We start from the raw sequence: 15436 nt of genomic DNA on the forward strand, positions 1-15436 counted from the left end.
AGTACCTAGAAAAACTGCTGAAAACCTTTTCATTCAGTTCCTAAAATTTTTCCACAAAAAATTGGTCCATCATACAATCTCGTAAGCAAAAAAACAAAACAAAAAAGGATGAACCAGTTTCAGATTACAGAACTCACTTATTGTTTGTGAAGCATTGTGAACTCAAAGTACAGCAAGGAGTATTCCCTGAAGGGGCTGAAACAGCATTAACTGCTTTATTTATAAATGGACTCCAGTAGCAGTTTAATTAAAAAACATAAATTGCAATGGGAACTTAGAGATGTGACTGAATTGGTGGCCTCAGCTGAATCTTTTTTTTTTTTTTTTTTTGAGACGGAGTCTCGCTCTATGGCCCAGGCTGGAGGGCAGTGGCGCGATCTCGGCTCACTGCAAGCTCCGCCTCCCGGGTTTACGCCATTCTCCTGCCTCAGCCTCCCGAGTAGCTGGGACCACAGGCGCCGCCACCTCGCCCGGCTAATATTTTGTATTTGTAGTAGAGTCCAGGTTTCACCGTGTTAGCCAGGATGGTCCTGATCTCCCGACCTCGTGATCTGCCCACCTCGGCCTCCCAAAGTGCTGCGATTACATCGTGCCCAACCTAGCCGAACATTTTGAGGGGACTCTAGGGCAAGAAAAAACTCAAAAGGCTAACAAGCTTATGCCCCTTCAATTAGAACAGTTACAGGGACCGGGACCAAAGGGACCATCTTGTTCTCATTTTAAATCACAATCAAGAGGTTCCTGGAAGAAGAAGTTATTTACCCCAAGACGTCTGCCTGTATGGCAAACAACCGGGGCACTGGAAAAGGGATTGTCCGCCGATAAACCTCCCTCTAGGCCAAACTGTTTTACCACTAGAGGGAGCCCAGGAGCCCTTAGTCCTCCTGACAATAATCAACTTTAAGGAGGCTCCAAGGGACTCTGGTGGATTGCTCCCCGTAATACCTGTAAAGGAACATGAGGAAACAGAGGTTAAAAGAAATAGGGAGTCGTGTACAGTCCTCATGGATACCAGGGCTACTCTACCATAAATCCCACTTTAATAAGCCAACAAATCCCAAACGAGCAAAAAGGTCATTTCTGTGGTAGGGGTTTCAAACCCAGTTCAAGAGGCTCCCATATCTGAACCCATTCAAGTAACTCTGGGCCCTATTTCAGAAAACCACACTTTTTTACTATGTGATACTGCTCCAGTAAACTTGTTAGGGCAAGATTTACTTTCAAAGCTAAAAGGGCACATAAAATTTTCCTCAGAAAGAGAAATAATCTTAAGAGTTTCCTGATTCTCCTGAACCAGAATTGTTATGCGTTTACAGGCAGAAATTGATGATTGAAACTCAAGCCTGTAATATCCCTGATCTTTTGAAAACACCTAAATGTTTGTGGGCCTCTTCCCCAACTGATATAGGAAGAATTAAAAGTGTAAAACCTATAAAAGTACAAATAGATCCTTCTTAACCTTTGCCTAATTACCCCAATATCCACTAAAACCTGAAGCAATTCAAGGGCTCTCACCAATTGTAGAAGATTTAATTAAACAAGGACTCATAACTCCCTGCACCAGCCCCTGTAACACTCCAATCCTACCAGTTAAAAAACCAAATGGATGAAGCTGGAGATTTGTTCCAGATTTACAAGCAATTAATAAATTTGTAATACCAAGATTTTCTGTAGTCCCAAATCCTAATACTTTATAACCTAATGTACCCACTGATTCCAGGTTGTCCACAGTAATAGATCTTGGCTCAGCCTTCTTGAGCATTCCACAAAGAAAGTCAATATCTGTTTGCCTTTACTTGGAAAAAATCAGCAATACCCCTGGAGTGTAATACCACAAGGGTTCACTGAAGCCCCTTCATATTCTCCCCAGGCACTGCATCAGGACTTAATGACACTATAGTTTCCTCAAAATTCTACTCTCATTCAGTATGTACATAGCTTATTGTTATGCTCTCCTATTAAGGAGTGCTCGGCAATTGACTCAGTTTACCTCTTACAGCAACTTGGATATAAAGGTCATAAGGTTTCAATGGAAAAACTTCAATTTTCTTTTCTTTCTTTCTTTCTTTTTTTTTTTTGAGGAGGAGTTTCACTCTTGTTGCCCAGGCTGGAGTGCAATGGTGTGATCTTGGCTCTCCTCAAACTCCACCTCCCGGGTTCAAGTGATTCTCCTGCCTCCACCTACCAAGTAGCTGGGATTACAGGCATGTGCCGCCACATCTGGCTAATTTTGTATTTTTAGTAGAGACAGGGTTTCTGCATGTTGGTCAGGCTGCCCTTGAACTCCCGACCTCAGGTGATCCGCCTGCCTCAGCCTCCCAAAGTGCTGGGATAATAGACGTGAGCCATGCCTGGTCAAAACTTCAATTTTCAAAAGAAAAAGTCCACTATTTGGGACATGACTTGGCTGCTGAAGGGATTTCCCTCTCACCTGAGAGGATAAAAACTTTTTAAAGTTTTCCTCAAACTGCAACCAAAAGACAAAAGCATTTCTTAGGCTTGCAGGATATTGCAGATCCTGGGTTCCAAATTCTTTCCTAAATAGCTTCACCACTGTATGAGCTCACTAAAAATGCTGTACCAGAGCCTTTATTTTGGGAAGATCGTCATGAGCAGGCTTTTAGCCAAATGAAGTTGGCCTTACAACAGTCCCCCAGCTTTAGGACTTCCAAATTACACTAAACCTTTCACTTTGTTTGTTCATGAGTGTTACTATCAGGCATTAGGAGTCCTTACTCAGGAACATGGTACTAAACATAGGACCACTGCATACGACAGCCTGCAATTAGGCCCAGTCTCTAAGGCATATCCTAATTGTTTAAAAGCAGTAGCCACAGCCGCTAAGCTGGCAGAAGCTTCATCAGATCTGGTTTTAGGAAATGAACTTAATTTGCAAGTCCCAGATGCTGTGGAGTCTATTAAATTCCAATCAAACCCAGAATTTTTCAGCAAGTAGACTAAAATCTTGCGAATTACTTCTCCTATCTCCTTCTAATCTTCATCTAAAAGGCTGTCATCTACTTAACCCAGACACTCTGTTATCTCTGCCTGATGATGATGAACACCACAATTGTATAAGTGTAGTGTCAGAAATAGTGGTCCCTCATGTTGATATACAAGATACGCCACTGGATAATCCTGAAATTATTATTTTTTGTTGATGGGTCCTATGACAAAAACTCAGAAAAAAAAAAAAATCAGGCAGGATATGCTGTTACTATCAAAAATGAGTTAATAGAGAAGGGAACTCTTAATTCAACTCAGCCCAACCTGTAGAGCTTTCTGCCCTTACCTGAACATGTCATATAGCTAAGGACAAATCAGTAAATATTTATGGAATGTAGATACGCTTTTGTAGTAGTACGTGATTTTGGCACGATATGGAAACTACGAAGGTTTCTCACCTCTAGTGGGATCCCCATCAACGATGGACTCCAAACAGATGAGCTCCTTTCTGCTATCCCGTTATGAATGCAGATTGCTGTTATTAAGATTGAAGCTCATACTTGTAGAAATGAACCCAAATATCAGGAAAATGCTTTAGCAGATTTTTATGCTAAATCAGCTAGTGCTGAAACCATCAAGATATGCAATCTGAATGAACTCCATAAGATTAATCTAAGCCAAATTCCTTATGATGACCTATTTAATAAACAGTCCAATGCATCTGATTTGGAAAAACAAAATTGGTATCTAAAAGGATGTAACTTTAACATGAAGGGAAGACTCACAGAGGGCCCGGACGGCCACCTGGTCCTCCCTGAATCTTCCATTACTGAAAGCTCTGCACTCCACAACTCATCATGGAACAGACAAAAATGATCCAAATTATGAAAAAGTACTGGTGGGGTGACTGTTCCAAAATTGCTAAAATGGTTTATAATCAATGTTTGACTTGTCAAACTCATAATCCTGGAAAAACTTGAGGTAGTATACTTCCCCGACCTGACAGACCATTTGAACATTTACAGATGGACTTCATTCAGTCACCACCCTCAAGGGGTATCAGTATGTTCTTGTAATAGTTTGCATGTTTTCTGGCTGGATAAAGGCCTTCCCATGTAGGAAAGCTGATGCTGTGACCACAGCTAAGAAATTATCAAGAAAATGTTTTTCCTTTATGGGGGATCCCTCTAAAAATCTCCAGTGATAGAGGAACTCATTTTACTGGGTAAGTTATAAAGCAGTTAAATAAGGTGTTACTGACACAGAGGCTTTACCATTGTCCTTATAACCCTCAGTCTTTTGGAAAGGTTGAAAGAGAAATGGCATCTGAAAACTGAAACTGGCCAAGTTAACTAAATCAATTGAGTTGCCTTTTGTCTTTAATGGCAATCAGATTCACTCCTGTTGGAAAACATAAATTCACCCCTTATGAAATAGTCACTGGGAGGCCCATGTCCCTAATAATAGCATCTCATGCTTCTCCTGCTCTCTTAAACTCTGATATGACTAAATACTGCAAGGCTTTAATGTATTATGTCAAAGTATACTTCCACCAGGTAAAGGAAGCGTTTTGACATCCACCAACTGAGGACAATCAACTCCATGGTCTGGAACCTGGAGACTGGGCCTTCTGGAAATGACATCAGAGGAAGACCACTCTTGCACCTCGTTGGATGGAACCACACCAAGTTCTTCTCACCACCCAGAGTGCAGTGACGCTTCAGGGCTTTGAACCGTGGGTCCACATCTCACAGGTCAAAAGGACTCCTGGAACTGTACATGTGTTGGAGACTTTAAGGAAAAGCTGACCAGGGAAATCTCTCCCCAGAAGCAGACAGCATCCTAGTTGCAGATAGCTTTCTCAAAATCACGGATCAAGACTTCTCTACCACCATGAAAGCCTCATGTGTTTTTCTGTTTTCCTCATTTTTTGCCCTAATCCTTTCCTTTTCCTTACATAAAAATCCATGGGACCATAATCAGTGGATGGCTTCAGCTCGAGCTTACGCTCTAGCGTAATTATTGCGTTTGTGGGCTAATTCCAAAAAATCAGGAAACGATTCCATGGGTGCCAGTGCCCCTCCATGTTTCCCAGTGAGTCACCCTGAAACTCCAAGGGAAGAATGGAAAGCTATTCTTGAAACGCTAAACATCACTAGTACTTGCTTTCCTACACTCACTAAAAATAACACTCTTTTTCAATTGATAAGTTGATCACACCAAATATAAAAAACCAATCTAAGTGATGTCTGCAAAATGTATATTGGGCTTGCAGGCATCACACATTCAAGATGTGGGAATTACTTATGTTAGTATGAGTGATTGCTTTTATAATGTAACCAGATTAAATCCAGTAGTGTCTCTTTTTACTAGATGTGGTTATACACCCTTACAACATACTATCAAGGGGCCACAGAAAAGTAAATTTCCCACTGGATGATATTCAGGAGTTACACAGATTTACGGTTGAACAAACCTGAATGATCCCTGTTCAAATACAACTAGGTGGCCCCCTTTTCCTCAACCCCTGAGGGTCTATATTGGGTCTGTGGAGAATCTGCATCTTCTGTTCTGCCTCCTTGCTAGCCTGCTCCTGCCTTTCCAATTGCTTCCCCTGAAAATTCTCATGATAGCTCTTATAATTGGAGGCCAAAATGATCAAAAAATGAAATTAGCACTAGCCTCGAAATAGACAAGGATAAGCTAGTTTCTACTGGGGAAAGATTCCAGTGGGGTTCCTGGGGGTTCACTCTTGGTGGCAGTGAAGTTCCGTTTGTACAGAATTCAAAGCTAATTTGTGTATTGGGAAAAATCTTGGATTTTGTAGCCAGTCAGACCTCCCAGGGTTTCTACTCTCAGAAAGGGACATGACAACATACATACTCAACAGAAACACTTAATGTTAGAGCATACAGTCTTAGATCTTCTTTCTGCTCAAGCTGGAGGCCTACGTTATATGGTGTTTAACAAAACTGAATTTTGTACTTATCTCTCCCCTGATTCTGTTACTACAGAAAGCCTAATTAAAAAGGTGACTGATACTGCTGTTTCCTTAGACACTGCCACCAAGTACATTAAAGGAATCTCTCAAGAGAAAGGAACCCATGATATGTTTATAGGAGCAACTAACAGTTGGTTTGCAGGCATCCTAAGTGGTGAATGGCAAACTTGGGTTTTCCAAGGGTTTCTAATCTTTATATTTCTTCTAGTAGGTTTCCAAGTTATGATGACTTGTATTACCAGTGTGACAATGAAAACGATTACCTCTTTAAGTCAAGCTACTTTACAGCCAACTATGATCCTTAAGCACTATCATACTCCAAATGAAGACTCTGACCAATTAGACCCTAATGCTGCTGAACTGCTTATATTATCTGAACCTTAACTTGGCTAATTTGGTTCAGTTCATTTCTTAAGAAGTTAAAGAGTACACCTTAGCATTTTGATGGTATCCTCTTGACAGTCATAACAATAGTCCCCTTGGCGCACTGTATACCCTCAAATCTTAAATGTTTTGTATGCAGCTATATGTTGACAGTTGAATGGTCTTGCTCCAACTGGATCAGCAAGAACATAAAGAATCATTTAGCTGGTACAAAGCTGCGATTTGTGAATTCCCTATTAACACCAAAGAAGACGTGTGAGACTCCATAATGAAACTAAAGATGACTTGTGAGTTCCACACTGAGACCAAATAAGTCTTTATGATGGTGACAGAGAGTGGTGTCAATGGCTAAAGTTTTGGTCAATCACTCTAAATTGAGGGGCTGACCAAAAGGGGGGAATTGTTAAAGCGAACTAAACATGGCCTGAGAAGGACTCTGTACTTTTATATTTGAATCCTTGTGGACAAACTCCAACCTAGCTTAATAGGAAGACAAAACTGAAAACCTAACTGAGTAGTATACATCTGCAGTAACAGCTGAGTGTTGGCCAATCCCAGCAGCCATACTTCAACCACTCATAGACCGCTGAGTGTTCAAACTGTGTTCAAATATGGTAAACACTGAGCTGTAACCAATCTCACTGTTTCTATGTCTCAATTTCGATTCCTGTAGGTCACTTTACCTATTCTGTCTATAAATTTGTTCTGACCATGAGGCACCCCTGTAGTCTCTCTGAATCTGCAGTGATTCTGGAGACTGCCCAATTTGGGAATCATTTCTTTTCTTTGCTCAATTAAACTCCGTCAAATTTAACTTGTCCGAAGTTTTCTTTTAATACTATGTTTTGCGTAAGGTAGAATGACTAGCAAATGGTGGAAAAGAGATTGAAACTAGGGTCAGCCAGACAGTAAATCTCAAATTATTTCCACAAGCGACACTTGTGGGCAAGAGTGTGGGAAGCAGCAGATGAAGAAATACATGTGGCCCCAGATAACAAGCGAAAGTGACATTTTAGATTCCCTGCCACTTCCTCCAGAACCCCAGGATGATAATGCACTGTGCTCTAGTTCAAAACTCTATAGGATGAAGTGTGATGGAAGTTTAATAAACAAACAAAAAAAAGAAACAAAAAAGAAAACCAAAAAAGTAAAAAAATAAAATAAAGAGAAAGAAGAGCACAGAGATGAGACAATGAAAGGGCAAAAGACCCAAGGAACTGGCATAGAAGGCTCACAGGAGGAGTAAAACTGGACTGAATATCCAATTGAACAGTCACTGAATACAAGGCGGAGGCTCAACTTTTTTTTGTAGGCAATGGGGAACTACAGAGAGTTCCTGAGTAGAATAAGACTAATGAAGCAGTAATTTAAAGAAAATAGTAAAGATAATGTTAGGTCAAAGTGGATCAGAAGGGGAACAAAAAGGTGATCTTATTTCAGTTACCCAGATGCAAGGGGAAGAGTCTAAAGTTAGGTGGCAGCAATGAGAAAGGAAAGGGAAAAGCAGATATGGGAATGGCAGACTAGGCATAGGAGGAAGGACAAAGGAAAGTCACTAATCATCACAAGGGTTTATTCAGTGTGACCCATGTTATCATTTACAGACAGGCATATCAACCAGAGAAAGAGCTCATGGTTCCACATTTAGCTCACCCTTCTTTCAACTACATCCTTACATCCATTTAGTCTACTGAGTCAGAAGAACTCTGGTTCCAATCACATTTTCACTGCTTACTAGCTGCGCAGTTAGGGCAAATTATGAATTTCCTAAAGCCTTAGTTTCTTAATCAGTTAAGATGGCATAATAGCTGTATTAGAGAGTCACTGTCAACAATCAATAATCTGATATTTCTTTCTTCTCCTTACCGATTCACATCCTCCTTATCTATTCACCCACTTATGCACCTTAGATCATATGGTTCATCATTTCAATAACTCTTTTGCAAATATTCTAAACTCCCTTGTCCTCTGACTTTTGTGTCTGACTTGTCCAACACAATGCAAACCCTACATGCGCCTTATTGTTTTCTCTATGCCTGTACCCAGGGAAATAAAGCACTACTGGAGAAAATCACACCCAACTGCAAGCACATCTCAACAGGGCCCTCAAAATTACTTAACAATCCTACTTCATCTCTCTTAGCAATTCATTCTTCCATTGTCTGCTAGGAGTATTTCTTGTTCTCCAAGCTCTTCTAATCTCCCCTTATCTCTCTTGGTCTCCCCCAACTCTCAGTAGATGACCTTGTCCTCTACTTCACAGAGAATGGAACCTATTACAATGACACGTTCAACTTCCTCATATAAAAGCTGTTCACCTACTGTATCTCCACCAATTCTCTTCTCCCTCACATAAAATTAAGTGATCTTCCTCCCATTAAAGGTGAATCGCTGTTTGGAATTCTCTTTCCTCCTGCCCTTTGAGGAATCTTAAGTCAAATCTCTCCTCCCATCTTTATTATTTATTTGTGAGACAGCGTATTTATTTATGAGACAAAGTCTTGCTCTGTTGCCCAAGCTGGAGTGCAATGGCATTATCAGGGCTCACTGCAGCCCCGTCTATCTGGGCTCAAGTGTGATCCTCCTGCCTCAGCCTCACACATAGCTGGGACTAGAGGTGTGTGCCAGCATGCCCAGTTAATTGTTTTTTAAATTTTAGTAGAGACAAGGTCTTGCTACGTTGCCCAGGCTGGTCTCAAACTCCTGAGCTCAAGTGATCCTCCCTTTCAAAGTGCTGGGATTACAGGTGTGAGCCACCACGCCCAGCTATCTCTCATCTTAAAAGGGGGGAAAAAAAATACCCCATTTCCCTGCTCTAGCTATTTTATTAAAATAAAAGCCAAACCATCCTGATTTCCATTTCTTTTTTTCTTCTTCTTTGAAACAGAGTATTGCTCTGTCGCCCAGGCTGGAGTGCAATGGCTCGATCTCTGCTCACTGCAACCCGCACCTCCGGGGCTCAAGCGATTCTCCTGCCTCAGCCTCCTGAGTAGCTGGGATTACAGGCGCCCGTCACCACACCCGACTAATTTTTGTATTTTTAGCAGAGACGGGGTTTCACCACGTTGGCCAGGCTGGTCTCGAACTCCTGACCTCAAGTGATCCGACCACCTTGGCTTCCCAAAGTGCTGGATTTACAGGAGTGAGCCACCGTGCCCGGCCTGATTTCCATTTCTATCACTTCAGTGAAACAGCTCTTACTGAGGGCACCACAGGCTTCCAATGGCCATTCTGCTCAATTCTGGTTTCATCTAACCTCTCAGCAATTCCTGACAACGTTGACACCTCCTCACTGTTGAAACTTCCTCTTCCTTGGGCAGTATCTAGTTTTACCTCTATCTCACTGGCCACTCATTTTCAGTATCCTCAACTACCCTGGAAACGTTGGGAACTCATCAGGGCTTAGACCTAACGTACTTCTCACTCTTGCTAGGCAATCTCAACTACACCCATTTCCTCCATTACCATCTACATACCCATGTTTCTCAAAATTATGTCTAATATCGTTACGTTCCCCATTTTGGTCAGCCCCTCAATTTAGAGAGATTGACCAAAACTTTAGCCATTGACACCACTCTCTGTCACCATCATAAAGACTTATTTGGTCTCAATGTGGAACTCACAAGTCATCTTTAGTTTCACTATGAGTCTCACACGTCTCTTTGGTGTTAACAGGGAATTCACAAGTCGCAGCTTTGTACCAGCTAAATGATTCTTTATGTTCTTGCTGATCCAGTTGGAGCAAGACCATTCAACTGTCAATGTATAGCTGCATACAAAACATTTCAGACTTGAGAGTATACAGTGCGCCAAGGGAACTATTATTGAGACTATTAAGACGATATCAAAATGCCAAGGCGTACTCCTTGTTGTTATTCAAAAACAGCAATCAAAGAACAATAGAAAGTGTACAGAATTTGGCCGGGCGCGGTGGCTCAAGCCTGTAATCCCAGCACTTTGGGAGGCCGAGACGGGCGGATCACGAGGTCAGGAGTTCGAGAACACGGTGACACCCCGTCTCTACTAAAAAATACAAAAACTAGCCGGGCGAGGTGGTGGCGCCTGTAGTCCCAGCTACTGGGGAGGCTGAGGCAGGAGAATGGCGTAAACCCAGGAGGCGGAGCTTGCAGTGAGCTGAGATCCGGCCACTGCACTCCAGCCTGGGCGACAGAGCGAGACTCTGTCTCAAAAAAAAAAAAAAAAAGTGTACAGAATTAAACATGTCTTTAAGAGTTTAATAAATGTTTTTAAAAGTTCATGGAAATGAAAGTTGCAATGCTCAGTGCTAGGTGCCCTCTAAAAGCAAAAATAAAAATAAAAAAATTAAGTTGCCACCTAATGTGGTGGCTCATGCCTGTAATCTCAGCATTTTGGGAGGCCAAGGTGAGACAATCACCTGAGCCCAGGAGTTCGGGGCCAGCCTGGACAAGATGGCAAGACCCTGTGTTAAATAAATAAATAAATAAATAAAGTTGCAATGGCCAGTAGTAAAAAAAATCAACAGCAAAACCATAAAATGAATTAAGGAAATTTCCTAGGACATAAAAAGCAAAGAAAAAAGGTGAAAAACATAAAAGGAAAGTTAAATTATGCAGAGATGTGGGAATGTGGTATCTAAAGGGAGCGGGAGGATGGGGGCGGAAGGCATCCCGTGGGATGAACAAAAGGATCTACTGGGATTCAGGAAGAAAGTACTGAAGCTTCTAGATGCAGTATGTTTTGTATCTTATCCTTTAAGATTATGTTAGGGTTAGACTCACAATGTAAATAATTAGTACAGATACATACATAATTTAAAAATTAAAAAGTGTGCATACATACATAGGGTATATGTATACTTTTCCTTTTAACAGACAATGAGTAAAGATCTTATTTTGGAAATCACAGACATAACAGATCAATCTAAGAGGACCACTATCCACCTAAGAGATGTCTAGAAAGAAAAAGAACAGGAAAAATGAAAGGAAGAAAATAAAAAAAAAAAGAGAAAAAAACTTCTCAGAAATGAAGAAAGATAATGGGAAAGGCCCATTGAGTGAGCCAAGTCACATGAGTAGCAAAAGAAAAGAAAACCAAACCTACACCGGGTCCAAGCCTTGAGAAATTTAGGATAATGGATAAAGACCCTAAGAGGTTCCGTGAAGGGAAAAACAAGATAATCATGAAGATGAAAAAATCAGCCTGTCATGAGAATTCTCAGCAGCACCAAACAACTACATCAGAAGAAAATGTAGCAATGCCTTTACAGTTCTAAAGGAAAAGAATTTTGAATATAGACTTCAATATTCAGTCAAAACTAAAAATCAAATATGATGCAAAATAGGTTTCCCCTAGAAATCAACTACTCTCTTGTTCAATGACCATCACTTTTAATCAATATATCATTCCCTGATATGTAATTCTTTTAAAAATAATTTTACACACATTAATTATTGCACCCAAATAAATGTTAGTATTGATCTTTTCACATGTCCATGAGCACATGTATGTCAAAAAAAAATGCTTACGCTCTCATCTGTTAGGGAGCAGGAATTTAACTGTATTCTTTCACAACATGCAAAGGAACTATAGCAAAAGACAAATTCCAAAGTTTGGGGCTTCTGGCTTCCCACATCTCTACTTCTTTAGTAGCTAAACTGTGCCATCACCAGGAGACATTTTTAAGCCATGACTCAATGGTATCCATGGTAAGTTTAGAAATAATTTAGCCCAATGACATCCAATTAAATAAATACCACTTACAAATCAGTTTGTTTTAAAACTCCATCTTTGTAGTTCTTCCTATACATCTTAATTGCTCCAACAGAGAATGCTATCTTCTGCAGTCTTTTCTCTTTTTATTTAAAGAAAATCAGATGTTTCCCCGCTAAATATCGAGAAGTAGAAATGCAAAGGCTGTAAATAACATACTTTAATACCAAGGGCTGTGAACTTACTCAAAGACTAAAATTCCATGAGATTAAAAATACCTATGCAATAATTCTAATTGACCAACACCGTTAACTACTGTATCTCATCTAGTTTTGCATTTTGGACTCCAGTATATAAAACAAATTGGGCCAGGCGCGGTGGCTCACGGCTGTAATCCCAGCACTTTGGGAGGCCGAGGAAGGTGGATCACATGAGGTCAGGAGTTCGAGACCAGCCTGGCCAAAATGGTGAAACTCCATCTCTACTAAAAATACAAAAATTAGCCAAGTGTGGTAATGGGCGCCTGTAATCCCAGCTACTCGGGAGGCGGAGACAGGAGAACTGCTTGAATCTGGGAGGCGGAGGTTGCAGTGAGCGGAGATCGCGCCACTGCACTCCAGCCTGGACGACAGAGCGAGACTCCGGCTCAAAACAAAACAAACAAAACAAAAACAAACTAACAAATGCATTCCATTCCTTATAAACACGATAAATTATCTACAACACTTAAAAAGGTCTGGAAAAAATTCAAGACAAGTGTTTAGAAGTGAATTCAGGAAAACCACGTTTTTCCAATTTTGCTTGGCGCATATTACGTCCTACCAAATGCCTTCAACAATGAGCTAAGCTTGAAGGTCTAAGGACATTACAATACAATTTCCTATAAAATCCAATTTAATCTCATTACAATGCCTACAGTAACGCACAGAAATGAAAAGCTTTCTCTGATTTTCTACTTAGAATTAAACCAGCCCAGGGCAACAACGATTGAACGGTGGTGCCACGTTCACCACTTTGCATCAAAAAGCAAGTCTCCCTCCCTAAACACTGAAAAAAGCTGCTATTGAAAGGGCATCTCGAATCACCGTCTCTGACACCGTGTGCGTCACTGCTCTAGTTCTGACTCCCATCAGCGGGCTAGGGAAAGAGACGGACGCCCCTTTACCCGACAGAAGAGCCCAGATACCTGAAGATGCAATGTACGCATGGCGTGGAAATGGAAGTAAAAGAAGACAGCGAGAGTTAGGAGAAATGTGGAGAGAGGTGACTCACGGACAGAGCCAAACCTGGCATGGAGAGCACAGAAAAAAGGCAAAAAAGGCAGCCAGAGACAGAGAGAACACTGAGGACACAAGAGTGTAAAGGGCAGAGACAAAAGGACAATAGAGGCAGGCCAAGATTGAGAGGCGTCCAGAATTTTCGGGTTGGATAGGGCCAGAGACAAGGGCCAGAATTGAAGCCGGCTCCGAACGTAAGCCCAGGCAGGGCTCCTGTCATTCTGGGTCCTTAAGAACATCTGGGAATTCTCCGACTGCGCTCGGCCTGGCCTGAGAGTTATCTGCACATTTTGGAGATAGAGTACAAGACAACCCCACTCTGAAGAGGCCCCAGAATTAACAGGGCCAGATTAGAGCCTGTACTTACCAGGCCACAGCGGCCCGACGTAGTCGCCACATCCCGCCGGCGAGGAGGTCACGCAGGCGCCGAGACGGCCACGCGGGAGCCCCCGTGTGAGCCCCAGCCCGGCTCCCGGTCCAGGAATGACCCAGGAAGAGGCCCTCAACAGCAAGGGCACAGAGCCGCGGCAGAGGCCCTCCCAATGGCGCATGGACTTCCGCAAGAGCCTCACAGGCACCCGTAGTCAGTCCGTCACGGAAACAACCCCTTCACCCTTTCTATGAGGGCAGAACGAACGGTCCGCGGGGGACTAGCGCATGCGCATAGTGCATCGGGAACGGACTGGCGCAATCCATCGCTCCTCACGTGGCCCCGCCTTCTTGCTTCCGGTTTGGAATTCAGAATTGGTCTTGCGAGTTAGAGATTTGGCCAGGGGAGGGAGCGAGAGTTGGGCGGGGACGGGAAGGGCTAAAGGCATGGAATCGGAAGTGATGAATGCTCACCGGGAGCCATGAATTTATTAAGAGTTGGATATTGAGGGAGCACGAAGGAAACGAAGCACGAAGCACGAAGGAGAGTGCAAGGTGAAATACAGTAATAGATTAATACAAACTAACTCTTGCACATTTGCCTGCCTTCTTTGTTGGGCATCTTGGTTTGAAAGCACTTTCACATCCTGAGGGCAATCTTGGGAGGTGAGAAGCAAGAGGAAGAGTCATGGTTAGGCTAAGTCCCTTAGAATCTCTGAGGATCAGGTCGGAAAGGGAATTCAATCAATTAGACCAGTAACGGGTTTGGAATAAGCTTGTGTGGTTTATAAAAGGCGTCAAAATGATTTGTTCATTAACTGTTTAAACAAACTTTCTTCTGGATTTTAAGCCCATCAGTTTGTTGAAATGGTCCTCGTCAAGGCCTCCATCAGCTCCCTATTGTTTGTGGCCACTGAGCCTGCTGCAGCCTTCAGCTGAGATGCCAGTGCTGAGCACTCCTTCAACCACTTTTTCTCTTGGCTCTCTGGATGTCACGTTCTCCTTTTTGTCCGGAACTGCTGCTCCCAGGCTCCTTTGCTGGCTCCCCTCCCAAATTTCTCAATGTTGGACAGGCCCAGAGGTCAGCCAGCCATCTTGAGCTCCTCTCCCTCTCTGTCTGCATTCTCTCCTTAGGTAATATAAGTCGGCTTCATGGCTTTAAATACTCCTTTTCTCTTCCAACACAAACCTTTTATGTTTTAAAAGGAAACTAGAGCCCATAAAAGGGATGTGGCCTGTGAAAGGTTATGAAGCCAATTTTTAGGGACTAAAATCAAAGGGTCCTGTGCATCCTTTTTACTTCAGGCACCCCCCCCCCCCCCCGCCCGCCCAACCCACCCATGCCACACACATACACAAATACACAGAGCATAAAGAAAATTCCTTTTCCCTTAATTGTCAGAATCATAAGTCTGGACCCATGCACTCACAATACCACCAAGTGTAGACCTAATCATTGGCAGTACAATTCCCTAATGCAGGACTCTTGGAATTTTCTTTGTTTATTGTGGTGATTGTTTCAATGGCAGGTCCAGTTAGCAACTTGCTGTACCCACCTGTGCAAACTGTAGATCATCCTGGGATTGTAGGGTTGTACAAAGTGTCTTTGTAATTATTACTTCCTTGTTATTTTAGAAAATATGAGAAACTGGCCGGGCGCGGTGGCTCAAGCCTGTAATCCCAGCACTTTGGGAGGCCGAGACGGGTGGATCACGAGGTCAGGAGATCGAGACCATCCTGGCTAACTGGGTGAAACCCCGTCTCTACT

The 15436-nt window shown here is 42.4% G+C and overlaps 1 protein-coding gene across 4 annotated transcripts in view; it reads right to left on the minus strand.

Moving 5' to 3' along the window:
• Window positions 1–13932, minus strand: part of OPA1 (OPA1 mitochondrial dynamin like GTPase) — a 101838-nt gene extending 87906 nt beyond the window's left edge. For 2 of the 4 annotated variants that reach the window (XM_010373004.2, XM_010373001.2), the window contains exon 1: window positions 13667–13932. In XM_010373004.2, the coding sequence (XP_010371306.2) occupies window positions 13667–13698 (32 nt within the window). In that variant the 5' untranslated portion in view covers window positions 13699–13932. The remainder of the gene's footprint in view (window positions 1–13666) is intronic. The other 2 variants (XM_010373002.2, XM_010373003.2) reach the window with 1 other exon arrangement.
• Between the last annotated feature and the right edge of the window lie 1504 nt (window positions 13933–15436).

Source organism: Rhinopithecus roxellana, chromosome 1 (assembly GCF_007565055.1).
Source record: "Rhinopithecus roxellana isolate Shanxi Qingling chromosome 1, ASM756505v1, whole genome shotgun sequence".
NCBI classification, from domain to species: Eukaryota; Metazoa; Chordata; class Mammalia; order Primates; family Cercopithecidae; genus Rhinopithecus; species Rhinopithecus roxellana.